We start from the raw sequence: 17,865 nt of genomic DNA, 5'->3' as shown, positions 1-17,865 counted from the left end.
CCTCATCCCTCCTTGCAGTCCTCGGCATGAGATCCCAGCAACCCTATTTATTTATGCACAGGACAGATGCTCAGGATGGCACTTCCATCCATATTTGCTCTTACTCATAAAACATCTGGGTCCTGAGTTTTATCCCGAGCCTACCTCTGCCCTAGTGCAACCCTGGGCAGGTAAATAAGGGTGATCCTGATCTAGAGGGGCTCTGAGTTTAGCAGGATTCTGACAGAGAGCAGGGCACTGAGACCTCAGCAGAACATCTGATGAGGCCATGCGCTGGGACACAGTAGAGTAAGGGGAAAGGGATAGCAGGGAAGGCTTAGAGAAGTATATCCTTCCATCCAGATCCGAGGGAACAGCTAGCATCCGGTCTGGATGACAAAATTAGGGTCATTCTCCAAGCAACATGCACCACAGTGAACAAAGGTGAGCTGAAGGAGGAAACCCATACAGGCTTTGGTGACCAAGATTCGCGTGATTGGCACATAGAAGCTGAGGCTTCATTCTAATAAGCATACCTCTTCTCTAGTTTTACAGTCACAAGACAAAGATAGGAAGCTGGAGTCCCGAATTCAAATTCTGGGCCTGATGCTGACTCGAGCCTGATTGTCAGGAAATACCTGGCTTTCTTTAGACATCAGTAATTCTCGCCCACAAACAGCTCTGATGAAGTGCAACTGTGCATGAGAAAACCTGGCCACTTGTGAGCATCCTTGTGTCTCTAGTAAAAATCATAAGATTAAATAAATGGCTAGATTGTCTAGGCATAGACAAAGGTCCAAGGGAAGAAAAGAAGTAAAATAAGGAAGGAAACAGTAACACATGGCATACATAAATCAATCTCTGTCTTCTCCTTGACAGTGATTATGCCACTTCTTACTCTGTTTAAGACTAAAATTGTCATGTCTATTTCTACATATTGAGGTCATCCTTAGTAAATGTGTTGACAAATCAATGAATTCATAAATGTAAAAATAACCACATCATAAATCACCATGGAAATACATATTTGGGGGTGGTTTTGTATGTGTATCCCTTATCATTTATGAATGAATATGTATCTTTTTTTTGGAGGGGGGTCCGGTCGTGGGGCCTGAACTCTGGGCCTGGGCACTGTCCCTCAGCTCTTCAGCTCAAGGCTAGCACTCTACCACTTGAGCCACAGCGTCACTTGTGGCTTTTTTTTTTTTCTGCTTATGTGGTGCTGAGGAATTGAACCCAGGGCCTCATGCATGCAAGGCAAGCGCTCTACCACTAAGCCACCTTCCCAGCCCATGAATATGAATCTTTAATCATGATCTATTCAACTTCTCTAGACTCACGCTGGATGTGTTATAATTTATGATTCCAGTGCCTTGTTTGGGCCCAAGGAGAAGAAGGACTGAAAACAAAATGATAATCCCCAGGACAATAAAGTGAAATAAAATAAAATTACACAAATAGGTTATACATAGGCAAATAGGAAGACAAACTCACAAGAAAGGATCTAAGGAAAAGTAGGAAAATATCAATTTATAATGTAACTACTCTACCTAAAGACAAATGATAAGGGCATGATGGGGGAAAGCACTGAACTAGAATATTTTTTGATCCCACAAATAAGATTATAATCCATTCAAAGCTTTGCTTTTGACAAAATGCAGTAATATTTTGTCAAGAGCTTTAAACATTGACATCTTTTTTGACACCATAATTCTATTTTTGAGAATTACACTTACAGAAATAAATGTAGAAATTCGAATAAAAAGAAATATTAGGCATGAAGATGTTCATTGCAATGCCATTTATATTTGTGAAGCATTGGAAAAGATTCAAATGACAATCAAGAAGGGAATGTTTGGATAAATTGGTTTATATCAATGAAGAAATATTTGTCACTAAATAATTAGGTTTTACAACAATGTCATAAAAATGCAGGCTATCCAGGTATAGTGACATGACACGTGTAATTTCATCACCAGAAAGTCTGAACCAGGAATGTTGAGAGTTCAAAGCCACCTCAGTTACATAATAAGACCCTATCTCAAAACTAACTAACTAACTAAATAAATAAATAAATAAATTCAGACAAACAGAAAAGGTCAAATGTACATATGACCATATATGATGATGTTAATGAACCCCAAAATATGGACACAACAGGTTTTATCTTTGTTGTCGTTGTTTTTAATGTATTTATAATGTACTATTTGATTTTTTTTTTTTTGTATGTTTCTTTTGTATGTTCTTCCCCCTATGGCACAACCCCTGTTGTCACTGTATTCAATTCCAGTGTCCTGCATCTTGTATATACATTTTTCTGCTTTGGGGAGGGGAAGGGAAATAACAAAATGCTGAAACAAGGATATACGTTGACTCATTGTAACAATGAGAACTCTACTGTAAAACTTTGGTTGTGGGGGGGAGAGGAGTTAGGGAGGTCGGGAGGGAAGGGATTATAGGGGAAAACAAAGGAGGGGGTAACAATGCTCGATAGGAAATGTACTCATTACCTTACTCATGTAACTGTAACCCCTCTATACAGTAGCTTTACAATAAAACTACTAAAAAAATAAAAACGAAAAGATAAAATATATTTTCTCTAACATCATCATTACATAAAACTTAGGTTGAAATTCAAAACTGACTAGACAGAAATATGCAAGAGAATTCCTGGAATCATATTTAGTTGGTGAAAAAATTGTGATTGGGCTTTTCCTCCGTACTTTTGTTTTTATTTTCTCAATTATTTAAAATGTTTCTTCTCTTTTCTTTTTTTTTCTTTTCCCATCCTGGGACTTGCACACTGGGCCTAGGCACTGTTGCTGAGCCTCTTTGTGCTCAAGGCTAGCGCTCTACCACTTGAGCCACTGCTTCTGGCTTTTTCTGAGTTTGTCATTTTATTGGAGATAAGAGTCTCATGGACTTTCCTGCCTGGGCTGGTTTTGAACCGCTATCTTCAGATCTCAGCCTCCTGAGAAGCTATAAAGTTTTCTTAATGTTTACATATTACATTTCAAGTTAGAAATGAAATTTTCAGCTCAAAACTGCTGGTAGTTTTAACAAGTGACGCCAATTGTATGTGGCAGTTGGGTTGGAACACAGAGTAAAGCATGAGAAGAAAGCGCAGTTATATTTACTTGCCAAAGTATCAAAAACTCAGTAGGCTGAAACTGAAGACCAGGAGGAGGGGTTTTTGAAGACAGCAACTGTTAAGTTCATGATCCCACAAGAAAAACATTCATTTAATAGACATGCAAGTTGATTTTGTTCACATGGAGTTCATCTCTTTCATTTCCATCCTTTTGTATATCTAATTTCCTGACTGATAGTTCCCTCTTGCATTCTCATACTATTATCTTCAAAACAGAAAAAGCACCAAGACACAAGAATTATAAATTGTGTGTGAACGATGAACTATCAGTGGAAGCTTCCAACCTCTCTAAGCAAATAAATCTCTGCTCTGTGTCCCAAGGGTCTTTTCTGTATTAAATCACAGTCCTTTCTTGTCTCTTGAACTCTATTGGGTTACTCTAAAAATGGATTAAGTGTGAGTCTTTCTTTTGTTGTTTTGACCCTTTCAGTGTTTTGTTTTTATTTTTGCTTTTTGCTTGTTTTGGGGCTTGAACTCTGGGCCTGGGCACTGTTCCTGAGCTCCTTTGCACAAGCCCAGCACTGTACCACTTGAACCACAGCACCACTTCCAGTTTTTGAGTGGTTAATTGGAGATAAGAATCTCATGGGAACTTTACTGCCTGGGCTGGCTTTGAACTGTGATCCTCAGATCTCAGCTTCCTGAGATCCTCAGATTTCAGCTTCCTGAGTAGCTAAGATTACAGGCATGGACCACCAGCACCCATCTTGTTTTGTGTTTTAATTTATTTCTAACTAGTATATAAACATATAAATGTTAAATGGGGGTACCAGGTAACGTTGGATTCCAGTATAACTTAAGTAAATGTTTAAATCAGTTTAAGTACATCTATCTCCTCAAACATTCATTTTTTTTCTAGTGAGAGCTTTCTAAATTATTTCTTCTATTTTTACTGTACAATATAATATCATTATTTATAGAGAATTCATATATTGAATTGAACTATGAAAATATAATATGTAAAAATTCAAGGATAGAGCTAAAACAGTACTTAGAGAGAAATGTATAGCTTTGATGTTTACCTTAGAAAAGGAAACAAATACAAAATTAATTATCTAACTTTTAACATTAAGTTGCTAGGTGAAAGAGCAAATTGTAACTAAAATAAATAGAAGAAAACATTTTTGCAAGAAGTTGAAATCAATAAAACAGGAAAAAACCTAAAAATTATTAAAGTCAAATTTAACATTTTTAATGAAAAAAGCCCACATGTTCATGGATTAGCAGGTCCAATGTTAAGTGGTGATAAATTTTCCAAGTAATCCATATATTCAATTCAATATCTATCAAAATCTTAACATGCTTTTGAAGAAATTGACAGATGATTCTACAATTTAAATAAAGATAAATGATCCAGAATTATTGAAACAATCTTATATAAGAATAACAGAGTTACAAGGCTTAAAACATCTGTCTTAGAATTACTATAAAACTGATATGATCATTTCTGTATTGGCATAAGAAGAGAAAGGCAGATCAATGAAATGAGTAGAGAATCTAGGCACGGGCCAACACATACTGTCCTATTGCTTTTCAATCAAGGTCTCTCACCTGTTTTTGGGTAAATATAGGATGTTTTAACAAGTGAGACTAGATCAATTACATGTACATATAGAAAAGAAATGAACTCATCACTTTCTCATTCCACTCAAGACAATTAATTTTAGGTGCATCATAGAACATAAAAACATCTAAAATAAATCTGTGCCACTTTGGAGTAGGCAAAACTTGCAGGCAGAACCCAAAAGCATTAACTATAGAAGAAAAGAAAAAAGCTGACATATGGTATTTTATCAAAATTAAAATCTTCTACTTCTCAAAGGACACCATTAAGAAAATGAATGGATGAGTTACAGATTGAGAATTACATTTGTAGCACTTGCATTTCATCAAGAACTTATTTCCAGAATATTTTAAAAGTTCATATGAATCAACAATGAAAAGAAGAAGAGCCCAATAAAAATTAACAAAAGACTTGAGCCCACACTTCCAAAAGAAGATATATAGATGGCCAATAAGAACATGAAAAAGAACTCAATATCAGAAGCCATCAAACAGAAACAATGAGATAGCTACTCACATCCACTGCATTGGCTCTAATTTAGTCGAACAGACAAATAAAAATTGGCTACAAGTTAGCCAGTCACAACTTTGACAATGCTAACAATGAATGGGATGTCGCACATTATAGTTATGGAAGGGCTGTATTTCTGGGAGTGTAGAATTGTGTGGCCATATTGGGATTGATTACTCACTTTCACATAGCAATAAACACAGATGTATGCCATGACCTTTGATTCTTTCCCCTATTATTTGCATATAAAATGGAAACATATCCCCCACTGGAGTTGTTTAGGAATACTCATATTGTCTCATTCTCAGAAGTCCTCAGTTGGTACAGTGGAAATGTGAACCCAGGCCAAATGGGTAATCAAGCAGAGATTTATATTTACAATAGAATACTATTCAAAAGTAAAAAGAAAAAGGAAAGCATACTACTGATATCCATTACATCATGGATAAATCTCAGAAGCATTTTGTTAAATGAAATAAGGGACAAATAGGAGTTTATATTGTATTAGAGTCTGATTATACAAACTACAAGAACAGGCAAATTTAATCTGTGATGTAAGAAAGAAATCTGTGTCTGTCTTTGGTGATGGTAGAAGTGTCTGAAGAAAACTTGTAGGGGTTTGTATCTTGGCTTGGGTGGTGATTATACCATTGTATAAAATTATCTAAACTCAGGAAATGAACACACTAAATAAGCATTTTATTTTATGAATGTCAATTTTATGTATGCCATTTTATTTTATTCATGTCAATTGTATTTGTGTTTGTATCCTTTAATCTTTCCTCCTAACGTATAGTAGATGCTACAACAGTGTGCTGGCTTCCACTGAGTGTGTGCTTTGGGCTACAATCCACACTGGATGCTTTAGACTTGACACATCAGTAAACTCACATCTAATATTGCCAAGTATTTCTGAAGTTTCTCAGATAGTTCAGAAAGGTGACTTCACTAGCTCAAAGCCATGGATTAAATTAGGTTAAAAATAGAATTTAAACTCACATTTCCTAACTCCTAAGCAGAAATGGCTTGAAGTACATTTCTTGAATGGATGAATAAGTGAATAAATGAATGGATAAAGAAAAGAGAGCATTCAACCTGTAAATGGATAGAGTTCTTTCAGGTAGGTGCAAAAAGTATAGAAACGAAGAAGTGGTTAACCAAACAAGAGTGTGTGAGAAGGAAGGCAGCTAACAGAATCCCCAGTTCACACTGAAGGCAAATATAGAGGATGCGTCTTTAGGTATTGCTACATACCTATTGCTTTCCACCACAGAAAGCTTCCCACTCCCTCCCAGTCCCTTTTCTGAAGGGAATCAGAACTTTATCTTTCCCATTATCTGAATCAGAGCTTTCTGGGTTTGTTGGTGGCAATGGTTTGGGCTTTAGTGTGTGTGTGTGTGTGTGTGTGTGTGTGTGTGTGTGTGTGTGTGTGTGTGTGCCTATCCTGAGGTTTGAACTCAGAGCCTATGCATTATTCCTGAGCTTTTTTGCTCAAGGCTAGTGTTCTACCACTTGAGCCACAGCTCTACTTTTGGCTTTTCTTTTTTAAATTGGAGATAAGAGTCTCATGGACATTCCTTCCCAGGCTGACTTTGAACTGTGATTCTCAGGTCTCAGCCTCCTGAGTAGCTATGATTAGAGGCATGAACCACTGGCACCTGAGGCCTTCTGATCTTTTAATCAAATATTTCAAAATTACTAGCCCATCTGCATTTTCATCTCCTTAGCATACTGAACAGCTAACGTGGTGCCTCATGTACAAACACCCCTTCCACCTTGATCATTCCAAAGAAAGGGGCTATAGAAGTTCCTCATCTTTCCATGGTCCTTCCAACAAAGACCACACTTTCTGTCACACAATATAGTCTCTGACTCAGCAGGGAGGGTTGTGCATTGATAGCAGCTCTCAACACAGAGTAGAAAGGAACAGGACAGGGACAAATGCAGGTGCTGAGAGAAGATGCCAAGGCAAGCATCAGATCAATGATGGAAATAAATAAGATTTGTGGGTCCAGCTTTTTTGTGCATTTGCATCCACATTTTATGACCCCAGTAAGATTCACTGAGTGGAAAAAACCCACCTTCTGTGAAGACTACTGGCCTCTACATCTACTTCCTTCTGAAAAAAAATACTATCTTTAGCCACAAGGTCTGAGACAAGCTACTCATCTATTTATTCAAAGAGCTCAATGAGCTGTAAAGATTGACATTTAAACTATTAACACTATATTCTATTTGACAATGTTATTAAATATTAGGTCTGATTTATGAAAAGGCTTAATCATTTTGCAGTCCAGGTCAGTCCTGGCACTGCACAGAAATCGGGCTATGTGAGATGTTCCTTGGTGGAGTTCATCAAGCCTAAGAAAAGAAAAAACAATCCCACTAGCAACATTAAAGTCTCACTTCATGGAACACAGTTATTATCATATAAATTTGAACCACTTGCCAGCTCAGCTCTGTATCTCAAAGTTTTCTCCAATTGATAATTTTAATAGTATGGAAATAAAAAATAAATAAAATCACAAACCTAAATAATCTTTGCTGTGACACATGGAAGATGGAGGAAGTCTTTTAATAACTGAGGTCAGGCATACATCTTGCTATGTGGGTGTGAAAGTATTAGATTAATAAAAAGCAGAAGTAAAAAGTGTGCACACGGGTAGAAAGGAACTGAGGAATAAAAATGGCAATATTAGCTTGCACCAGAGACAATGTGGGTGTGAGGTTTTGATGGTTGGGCCACTGGTCTGTGTGACCTTGGGCAAGTCAATCTCCAAGTTCAATTTCTATTATGGAGATATAATCATGAAGATGTCTGTTTAGGAAGAAAGCAGTAATTCATGTAAGTAATTTGGCACTGTGCCTCAGACACAGAGGGAAAGCTAGATCCGGCTAGGACAAAAGCTGAGCCCCAGAATGATCCTAGGCCACCAGCATCAGACCTGGAATGGACAATACAAGACATTGAATGATGCAGGGCTAAAAGAGGAGCTACTAGAGGTGTCTAGGAGCTAGGAGATGTTCCAGAGCAGGATGACAAGTGATTGGAAATATCTATGGATTAGTAGATGGTGCAGGTCCAGAAGGTGAGTTACTACAAGATTGCTCAGAAGATAAGCTCCTATAGGAACATGAGTCACTAGAGAGTACACTAGAGGATGAGCTAGTGTGGGTGTCTATGGGCTACTAGATGGTCTACAACAAGAAAATAAGTCATTAAAGCTACCTTTCAGCTAAATAATGCAACACAAGACAAATGATTACAACAGTGTATGTGTTACTAGATGGTACAGAGCAGGAAGATGTGTGACTAGAGGTGCTTATGGGCTACTAGACTGTACAGAACTGGAGGATGAGCTAGTGAAGGAACCTACAAATGATTACATGATGTAGGACAAGAGAATGAGCTACTATAGGTCCCTAAAAGTTACTAGATGAACAGAGCTAGAGGATGAGCTGCTAGGGGTGTTTATGGGCTATTAGGTGCTGCAGAGCTCTGTTTTAAACCAACTTTCATTCAACCTTTTTCTATAAAAGGATAGATAACAAAAATGTTTGGAAGGCCATCCGGTCTCTGTCACTCCACTCTGTTGTGAGAAAGCAGAAATAAAAGCTATATAAGTGAACAGATAAGAGTTGTTTTCCAATAAAACTTTACAAAACCAAATTTGAACCATGGACCTAGTTGGCCATGTTCTTGATCCAGTCTTTCTTGTGTCCGTTAGACACACGTGGCTATGTGGAATGGAGACAGTCAAGATCTGTGGCATGTTACTCAGGACCAAAAGGATTTTTCTCACCAAGAGAAAAGATCCCTGAACCTTTTTGTTTCTCTTTATTTTTCCATCCCCTACTCTAAGAAAGATAACTTGCTGACTGAGAGCAGGCACTATACTTTCCATGTATCTTTCTCTGCTTTGTCAGAAAGCAAACAGATGACTTACTTGGGAAGAATGCTGTATTTATTGAGACATACTGGGTGACAGACAGGTTACATAAAAAGCATTTGTTGCAGTCTCTTAGAAAATAAAAACTCATTGTTAAAAAACCTGTATCCTTGTTTCAGCATTTTGTTATTTCCCTTCCCCTCCCCAAATTAGGAAAATGTATAAACAAGATGCAGGGCACCAGAATCAAATACAATGAAAAAAGGGGTTAAAGACACTATGTTGAAAATGAACTTCACAGCTTGGGTGGTGGGGGGTGGGGAGGGAGGAGTTGGGGAAGTGGGGAGGGAAGGGTTGGTAGGGGAAAAACAAAGGAGGAGGTAACAATGTTGGATAGGAAATGTACTCATCCTTTCACTCATGTAACTGTAACCCCTCTGTACAGTATCCTTACAATAAAATATATATACTTAAAAAAAAGAAAAGAAAAACTCTCCTTCCAGGTCCCATCTTGAATTTTTTTTACCAGGACCCCATAAGCTCTGCCTTTCTCCCTGTCTCAACAGCACTGTGGGAAAGCAATGGAGTCAGGGAGTAGAACAAGCATGATACAACCTTCTTCCTCTTCAGCTACTGTAGAAAAGTGATCACTCCTCACTAAGCCATATTCCACTTACATTGGTTTCGTGCCATTAAAAGCTACAGTAATGGTGAATAAGAAATAATAGCAGCTTTCCAAGGTTATGCAGATACCAAACTCCTTGACTTTAGTAGCAATTAGCCATTGTTCCACTACCATGCACTTTCTGAAATGGAGCTGGAGTCATCAAAGAGCAACTGGACATTATAAATATAATTGTTCTTCCATGGCTAAAGAAGATTCCAGGAGTCACTAGCTGGGTGTTCTTTGCCTTTTCCAGGCTTTCTAAACTGCTTCTGTTTAGGAATAGAAGCAGTTGCTCTCATCTGGCTGTTAGGTACCAGTGCATAGTTCCTTAGTTGCCTGTTTTTTTTCTCATTATTTCTGGATGTAAGGCATGGTCATCACTTAGGAGATGACTATGCACAGCCTGGTGCACTGTGCATCCTAGATTCCAAGCTGCTAGATCTGTTGCCAGGGGGGAAATGGGGAGGAACAGCTCTATGGAGAGAAAGGAGGGTCTTAGTTCAGTCTAGCTACACAAATAGATGCAAGAAGGAAAATTGGAGAGTGAACCTGAGCTCTTCTTTTAAAAAAATGTAGCACACCTCATTTTTCTGACAATACTGTAAACTTAGGTTTATGACACTATTACAAAATCTTTAACATTTGTCTAGCACTGGCAGCCATTTTTTATTGGAGATTCAAATATAAAAGGGAAATGTGTGATCCTCCCTACCCAAAAGCAGCTTGGGAGTTTATAAATTGATGATTTCATAAAAGTAACAAATCCTATATTCTGAAAAATGATTAGGTTATGTACCAGAGAAGAAATTGGTATTGATAAGGAATGCTTTAGCTGGGCGCCGGTAGCTCACGCCTGTAATCCTAGCTACTCAGGAGGCTGAGATCTCACCTTGAACTGAAGAGCTGGGGGATAGCACCCAAGCCCAGAGTTCAAGCCCCACAACCGACAAAATAAAAAGGAATGCTTTATTTGACTCTTTCATTGATTGTTTGGTTTACAATTTGTTCTTACTCAGAACTATAAATGCCACCAGTGAACACTTTCTGATGGGCCACCAATGGGTTATATCCAGAGTGAGAAGACATCTTCACAATGTCCAAGATGCTACTCTCTAGAGTCGTAGAAGGTGTGTTTCAGCTATCTTGAGACACACCAGAACAGGCATGTAGACCATATCCTACAAAATTAAGAAGAGTGAGGGAAGGGGTATGTAGGGGAGGGGTGGGTGAGAATGTTGAAAGGAATGACATCGATCTAGATATATGGTATTCATAAACTGTGTTGTTAAATGACAACTCCTTTGTGCATCTACTAAAAGATAATAAAGAAGGAAGGAAGGAAGGACGGAAGGAGGGAGGGAGGGAGGGAAAGAGGAAGGAAGGAGGGAGGAAATGATAGAGTATGGAACCAACCTCTACCTGACTTAGTGTATATTTATTTGGAAGAATTGATGGATATACACAATGATATCAATTACAATCCTTGCTTTAGGACTTCTCTGCATTTGTTTGGGCATCTCTCTTTTACAATCAAGCCATTTACTAGTTAGTGTAATTAGAAATAAAAAATAAAATGGCAAATCTAAACCTTAGCATCGACTCTGATTTACATCCAACAATATGCTTCCCTTTTTCCCGTGGCTCCACGCCTCCCATCTGCAGCAACTACTAATGATGAGCCTTACATTTTATCATGACTTTGATGTGTATGAGAGGAGGTTTTATGCTTCTCAAAGAATATGATGCTGTTATCTTCTATTAGTTGACCCATATGAAATTGTCTACAATACTTTTATTTTGTCCAATAGTACTATGCTAAGATTTATCCATATTATTCAAGACAGTTGTAGTTCATGTATTTCATTGCAGGTATCTTTTTTTCTATCTTGTTAATGGTCATTGGGATTGTTTCCAGAGTTTAGCTCTACCAGCAATATCACTGTGGCCTTTCTTATCTCCAGGAGTGCTGACAGACATTTCTTCGAGGTGGATGCCCAGGAGTGGAATTGGTTGACCATAGGGTATGCAATGTCCCATTTTATAAGAGAATGACAAACTCTTTTCCAAAGTGGTTGTACTGAGTACACTCCCATCAGCAATTAAGCACCTGTTCCTCTATATCCTCTCCACCACCTCTCACTTTATGCCAGTCTAATTGGTAGAAAATGATATATCTTTATGGTCTTGATTTGCATTTCACAGATCACTAATGACTTTCAGCATCTCTTCCTATGATTACTGGTCGTATGTGCTGCCTCTTCTACAAAAGCTCTGTGCAAGCCTTTTGCCCATTTTTTCTATTAAATTGTTTGAGTTTTTCTTAGTGATTTGCTAAAGTTCATGATATCTTCTTGATATTAATTGGATATTGTTTGTATGTATTGTAGCTATCCATTCTTTATGGGGTCTTTTGTTCATAAGAAATGCTTTGTGTAGCATTGTTAAAGTGGATTTTCATAAAATCTTTTGTGGATAGTGCATTCATTTTTTTCTGAAAGACAAAGAAAGCTGGGAGAGGGAACTTGAAGGCCATGCTACCCCTGCCTTGCACTTATAAAAGGCCCTAGCTTCATTATCTCCAAATGAGGTGACTCTCAACCACAAAAATCCACTCTCAGGGATGAAAGACGGTCCTTAAGCTCAAGGCTGGAGCAAGCTAGATATTAAGGAGGTCTAATACATCTTGTAAGAAGAGGATTATTTTAGCTAAATGTAAGCTGTCAAAATCTACCATATATGTTTTTAGGTATTTTACATCTTTAAGGATACCCTAAAATAAGAACTCACCTAGTTCTCACTTAGCTCTGAGGTTCCAGAGAGTGACACATTCCATACATGCTGTTAAAGAGTGACAGAATTGGGATTCATACTGATCCATGTCTCTCTATTTAGGAGAGGACAACAAAGTCTCGCCAGCAAATGACTGTGCATTCTCACATAGTTACTAGATGCTCACCCTACACAGGACCTGCAGGAGTGAAGCTGTGATTGGCCCCAGATGTTTCTGAACTTCCCAGATGTGGGAGAACTCAGGGTTCTCTCTGGATAGCTATGAGTCCTCTGGGGAATGGAGACACTTGTAGGTTTCTGGGACCTTATCCATCTGCAAGACAGTGAGCCTTCATGCCCCTGAACCTTTATCCCACCTCCAGGACATCCACTGCTCTGAGAAGATCAGCTAGGCAGTCCTAGAACAGCCAGAGAGAGACACATAACAGGGCATAGTGAGAGTATACATTGGTTTTGCTTTGATTTTTTTACTCTGTGTGTGTGTGAGAGAGAGAGAGAAAGAAAGAGAGAGAGAGAGAGAGAGAGGAGAGAGAGGAGAGAGAGAGAGAGAGAGAGAGAGAGAGGTCCAAGGCTTCGGCTTAATCTGCCTGCTCTTCCCTGAGCAGCATCCCTTTGGAAGTCAGAAGGTACCTAAGACACAGCCTCTCTGATTCTGTATTAATGAGCTTTAGCAGAAAGATATGAGGACAGGTATGAGGCCTCATCTGTTGTATGGCTAGTGAAGACCTTCTCTCAATCTATGGGCTTTCTATTTATCCTGCTAGCTACATCCTTTGCCATGTAGAAGTTCTGCAGTTTAATGCCAGCCAAGTTATCCAGCCTTTCTTGATTTGTTGTGTTTCTGGATCTCTATTTAGGAAGTTTCGACCTGTGCCAAGGAGCCCTAGTGTATATCCCGTATCCCTTCCTGTAATATTTTCAGGGTATCTGATCTTATATTAAAGTCTTTGATCCATTTGGTATTGATTCTGGTGCAGGGTGCTATATAAGGAACTAACTTCGGTTTTCTACATGTGTATAGCCAATTCTGCTAGCACCATTTGTTGAAGAGGCTGTCTTTCTTCTATCTAGTATTTTTGGCTCCCTTATCAAAGATGCCATAGGTGTGTGAGCTCATTTCTGGGTCTTCAATTCTATTCCACTGGTCTTTAGGCCTGTTCCTGTGCTAGTATCAAGCTGTTGTTGTTTTTTTTCATATAACTATGGCTTTATAATAAAGTTCAAAGTTTGGTATTGATATTCCTCCAGCACTGCTTTTTCCTGCTAAATGAAGTAAGCCAGACCCCAATAAACATAGGCTTCATAGTTTCCCTCATTCGTAATAATTAATATATGCCTAGGAAAGTCTTAGCAGAGGATCATAATAGCTCAATAGCTATGTACACATGACCATATAAAATGATGCTAATCAAAATGAACTCCATGATGCGGAAACAAGAGGTTTGTGGGTTTTTTAGTGTACTGTTCTCAGTTATTGCTTTTTTCTTTCATTTTTCCCCCTTTGGTTTATTCCAGGTTGTCTCTGTTTTTTTATTTTGGTACTCTTGGTCTTGTATGTAAGTTTATCTGATTTGGGGAAGGTAGGGGAATCACAGAAATGGTAGGACAAAGGGCACACGAATGCGATAGCGATACTCACTGGACACAATGTTGGAGGTTAACTTTACAATTTGGGGAGGGAGCCAGGCCAGGGGAGCGGGGGAGACAGAAAGCAGGAGAAAACAAGGGAATGAGTAACACTGTTTGAAAAGAAATGTACTCATTGCCTTACTTATATAACTGTAACCCCTCTGTATATCACTTTTACACTTAAAAGAAAAAAATAAGATGTGAGGAAAGGTTACGTGGCCGATGCAGGGCTATTCCGAAGACTGGGAAGGTATCTCAGACCTCAAGGATGAACCCATCCATAACCCTGTCTCAGCACATGTGCTCAAGCACCAATTCCTGCCTACCTTCCTGATGCCTTCTGAAGGGCTGGACACACAGTTGTCAGCTCCTCCATTCTTGCTGATGGCCTTCCAGAGCTCAGCAAATGTACTGTCCTGTTCCAGGGGGTTAGTTCCTTTAGCTCGGAAGTATTCATAGACAGCAGAGTCCCGGACAGTGCCATAAGGCATCTCTACTTGCTTGGACAGATCCTGGAATGTCCTGAAATGCCAGAAAAAGACAAAGGGGAAAAAAAGCAACAAAGCATGAGTATACACTGCGTATTCCAAAGATGGAAATGGTCTATGAGCTCCTCCTCGGCTCCAAGTCCTACCCAGACAACAGCATGAGTCCCTCAGCCCAGAGTAGGTTTGTCATGCCTCTGCCTCCATCTGGCATAGCTAAGTTTCCTCAAGATGGCTAAACACACAGAACTAGCCTCTCCACTGAGCTTGAGGGATATAAGAGTAAATAATACAGGATTCATGGCCCTAGACATCTAGAATGATAATAAAATTATAATAATAATTACTGAAGGTTTTTGACTTGAACATTCACAGAGAATAGACAAGGAAATACTCATGTTGGCGAGATTGATGATGATGATGATGACAATGATGACTGGCCTCGGACACATGGCAGTAGTGCAAGAAAAGCTTTTGATGTTGGGGTTCCATTCGGTTGTTGATTTTTAGTACCAACCATCAGCCAATTTACTTTAATTTGTGTGTATGTGTGTGTGTGTGTGTGTGTGTGTGTGTGTGTGTGTGTATGTGTGTGTATGTGTGTATGTACTTGTCCTAGAGCTTGAACTCAGGGCTTGGCTACTGCCCCTGAGCTTTTGTGTTCAAGGCTAGCACTGTACCTCCATAGCTCCACTTCTGTTTTAGTGTTTAATTGAAGATAAGAGTCTCATGGACTTTCTGGCCCGGGCTAGCTTTGAAGCATTATCTTCCCATTTCAGCCACCTGAGTAGCTAGGATTACAGGCATGAGTTACTGGTACCTGAGTCATTTTTTAAAATTATAAACTAAGAAACCTGGAGTTTGACATGAAATCTCATGATTTTCAAGTTTTTTTTTTTTTTTAATTTTAAATAGTTGTACAAATGGGTTGCCATTCAACAAGTCGGTTTATGAGTGCAATTCATCTCGGTCGATGTCAGCCCTTGTCATTACTCTCCCCCATCTTTCCTAATCCCACCCAAACCTTCATGTTACCCTAGCGCCAGTTTCATACGTATTCATTGAATATAATGACTGTATCTTTCCGCCTTTCCTCTCTCCATCCATTTGCCCAGATTTTGATGGAGAAAATTAAACAAAACACCTTTGAAAGCACTGGATTGACTCTATGTGGAAGAGAGGCAGGAAGTTCCAGCCTGATGCATGTTGGATAGATGATAGAGTGCCTCATGACGGCCTGTCAGCAGTCTGAGGACAGATATTAGTGCTGGGGAGAGAAATTTCATTTCAGAAGGAGACATGCAGGTGCATCTTGACTTATGATGGACATGTGTCCCAATACCACCCATCTTCTGTTGAATATATCATGAACCTGAGAATGCAAACATCATAGCTTAGCACTAGATTACCTGACATGTACAGACACTAATCTCTAGTAGGACCCAAATCATCCAACACAGAGCCTTCATTTGGGTTGAATATATTGTGTAATTTATTGAATACTTGTATTTAAGTACAAACTGGCAGCATCACATGCTGAAGAATACAGTCTGTTCTGTCTCATGATCAAGTGACTTATTGAGGAGCTATGGTGGCTGCTGCCACCCAACATTATACAAGAGGAATGGGCCTTAGATTCCTAGCCTAGAAGAGGCTTTTACTGAATGCTTAGTGTTATCATACTATCATAAAGAAAAAAAAAACCTGAACTTGGCTAGGCAGCTGCCAATACAAAGAGAAGTATAATGTTAGCTACTCGAAGGATCACTAACATGGGAGGATCATGGTTCAAGGCCAGGCGAGGCAAAAGTTATTGACCCTCATCTCAATCAATAAGCTCTATGCGGTGGTGTAAGCCTATAATTCCAGCTATGCAGGATCCTCCCACAAGAAGCTGGACCTGGAAAATAATCAAAGCAAAAATAAGATAAGATAAAATAAAATAAATCCACGCTGGGAGCATGGCTTAGCCCATTGAGAGAATGTAATAGTTCATATTTATAAAATTAAACAAAATCATGGTGGAGATTTAATCTCTAGATCCAGGCTGTAATCTAACCATTCTTTATTTCTCTCCTAGAAAACTCACTGTCTCATTTTTATCCCCCTACAGCCTCACACATGTCTCTCACTGAGTCACTATTTCCACGGAAAAATGATCTTCCCATCCTCATTTACACAACCTCCTTCTTCCAGGGTCTGGCAGTTGATCCAACCCCCACACATCACAATTGCCAATCTTAAAATGAAAAATGCCACTCACAACTCATCTCTAGCACCAGGTCATGTTACTGCCTCCTCCTGGAATCCCTCCATCTCAACTGTACACCTGTACACTCTCACAAGCCACTTGAAAATCTATCTACCTGCTGCCTTTCCCTGTGAGAAGCCACCCCATTCCAGGCCTCTTGATACCACCTCTACATCTTGCAGGCATCCCTGGCAGCAGGCTTGCACTAGAAGGCTCACCATTCAGTAGGAAGCACGCCAGAGCAAGGAAAAACATGAACTCTACCTTGCTTCCAAGGCCTACCATCATTCAGATGGAAGCCTTGAAAAGTTAGCTAATGCCTCTGTGTACCTCAGTTTCCAAATGTTTTACAAGTACTGTAGTTTGAGTTCACAACATTACACTTGCTCAGTTTGCTTGCTCAGCTGAGATTCTACCCCTTGCATTTTACTAGTTGACTCTAGAAATAGAATCTGGCAGATTTTTCTGCCCAGGTTGGCTTCAGACCATAATCCTCTAGATATCAGCCTCCTGAATAGCTAGGATTATAGTCAGGAACCACAGGCTCCAGCTGTTTCCAAATCTTTAAAGTCAGGGCTGTAGCAGAACCTGTAGCAGAGAGTTACCAAGAGGAAGAAGTGAAGTATGCTCAGATCACAGAGCTGCACTTTATACAGTCAGTGCTCATGCACTGGAGGCAGTGATTCGGACCTGCCATTAAGTTTCTTGTCTCCATAGACTGTACAACATTGGAGGACTGGAGCTGAGGCAGCTGGGTTATCACATGGGTGACCCTGGACTCAGGGCTGGCAGGGTCCTCATGGAGGGCCAGCAGGGAGTGCCTCCTGTCTAACTATGAAGACACATTTCCCAGCTTCCTCCAGTCTCTGCTACATGGCCCACAAACAGCTCAGGATTGATTTCAGTACATCGCAGATGAAAGGAAACATAAAATAACAAATTCAATGAA

At 39.3% G+C, this 17,865-nt stretch overlaps 1 protein-coding gene across 1 annotated transcript in view; it reads right to left on the bottom strand.

Annotated features, from left to right (window-relative positions):
- Nucleotides 1-17,865, bottom strand: part of Grid1 (glutamate ionotropic receptor delta type subunit 1) — a 751,350-nt gene that overhangs the window by 37,314 nt on the left and 696,171 nt on the right. Inside the window, exon 13 of the mRNA XM_042690370.1 lies at nucleotides 14,507-14,702. Within this exon, the coding sequence (XP_042546304.1) occupies nucleotides 14,507-14,702 (196 nt within the window). The remainder of the gene's footprint in view (nucleotides 1-14,506; nucleotides 14,703-17,865) is intronic.

This window comes from Dipodomys spectabilis, unplaced genomic scaffold (genome assembly GCF_019054845.1).
Source record: "Dipodomys spectabilis isolate Male_0828 unplaced genomic scaffold, ASM1905484v1 ptg000136l, whole genome shotgun sequence".
Classification (NCBI taxonomy): Eukaryota; Metazoa; Chordata; class Mammalia; order Rodentia; family Heteromyidae; genus Dipodomys; species Dipodomys spectabilis.
The sequence above is the reverse complement of the archived record's forward strand: the minus strand, read 5'-3'. Positions and strand labels throughout refer to the sequence as shown.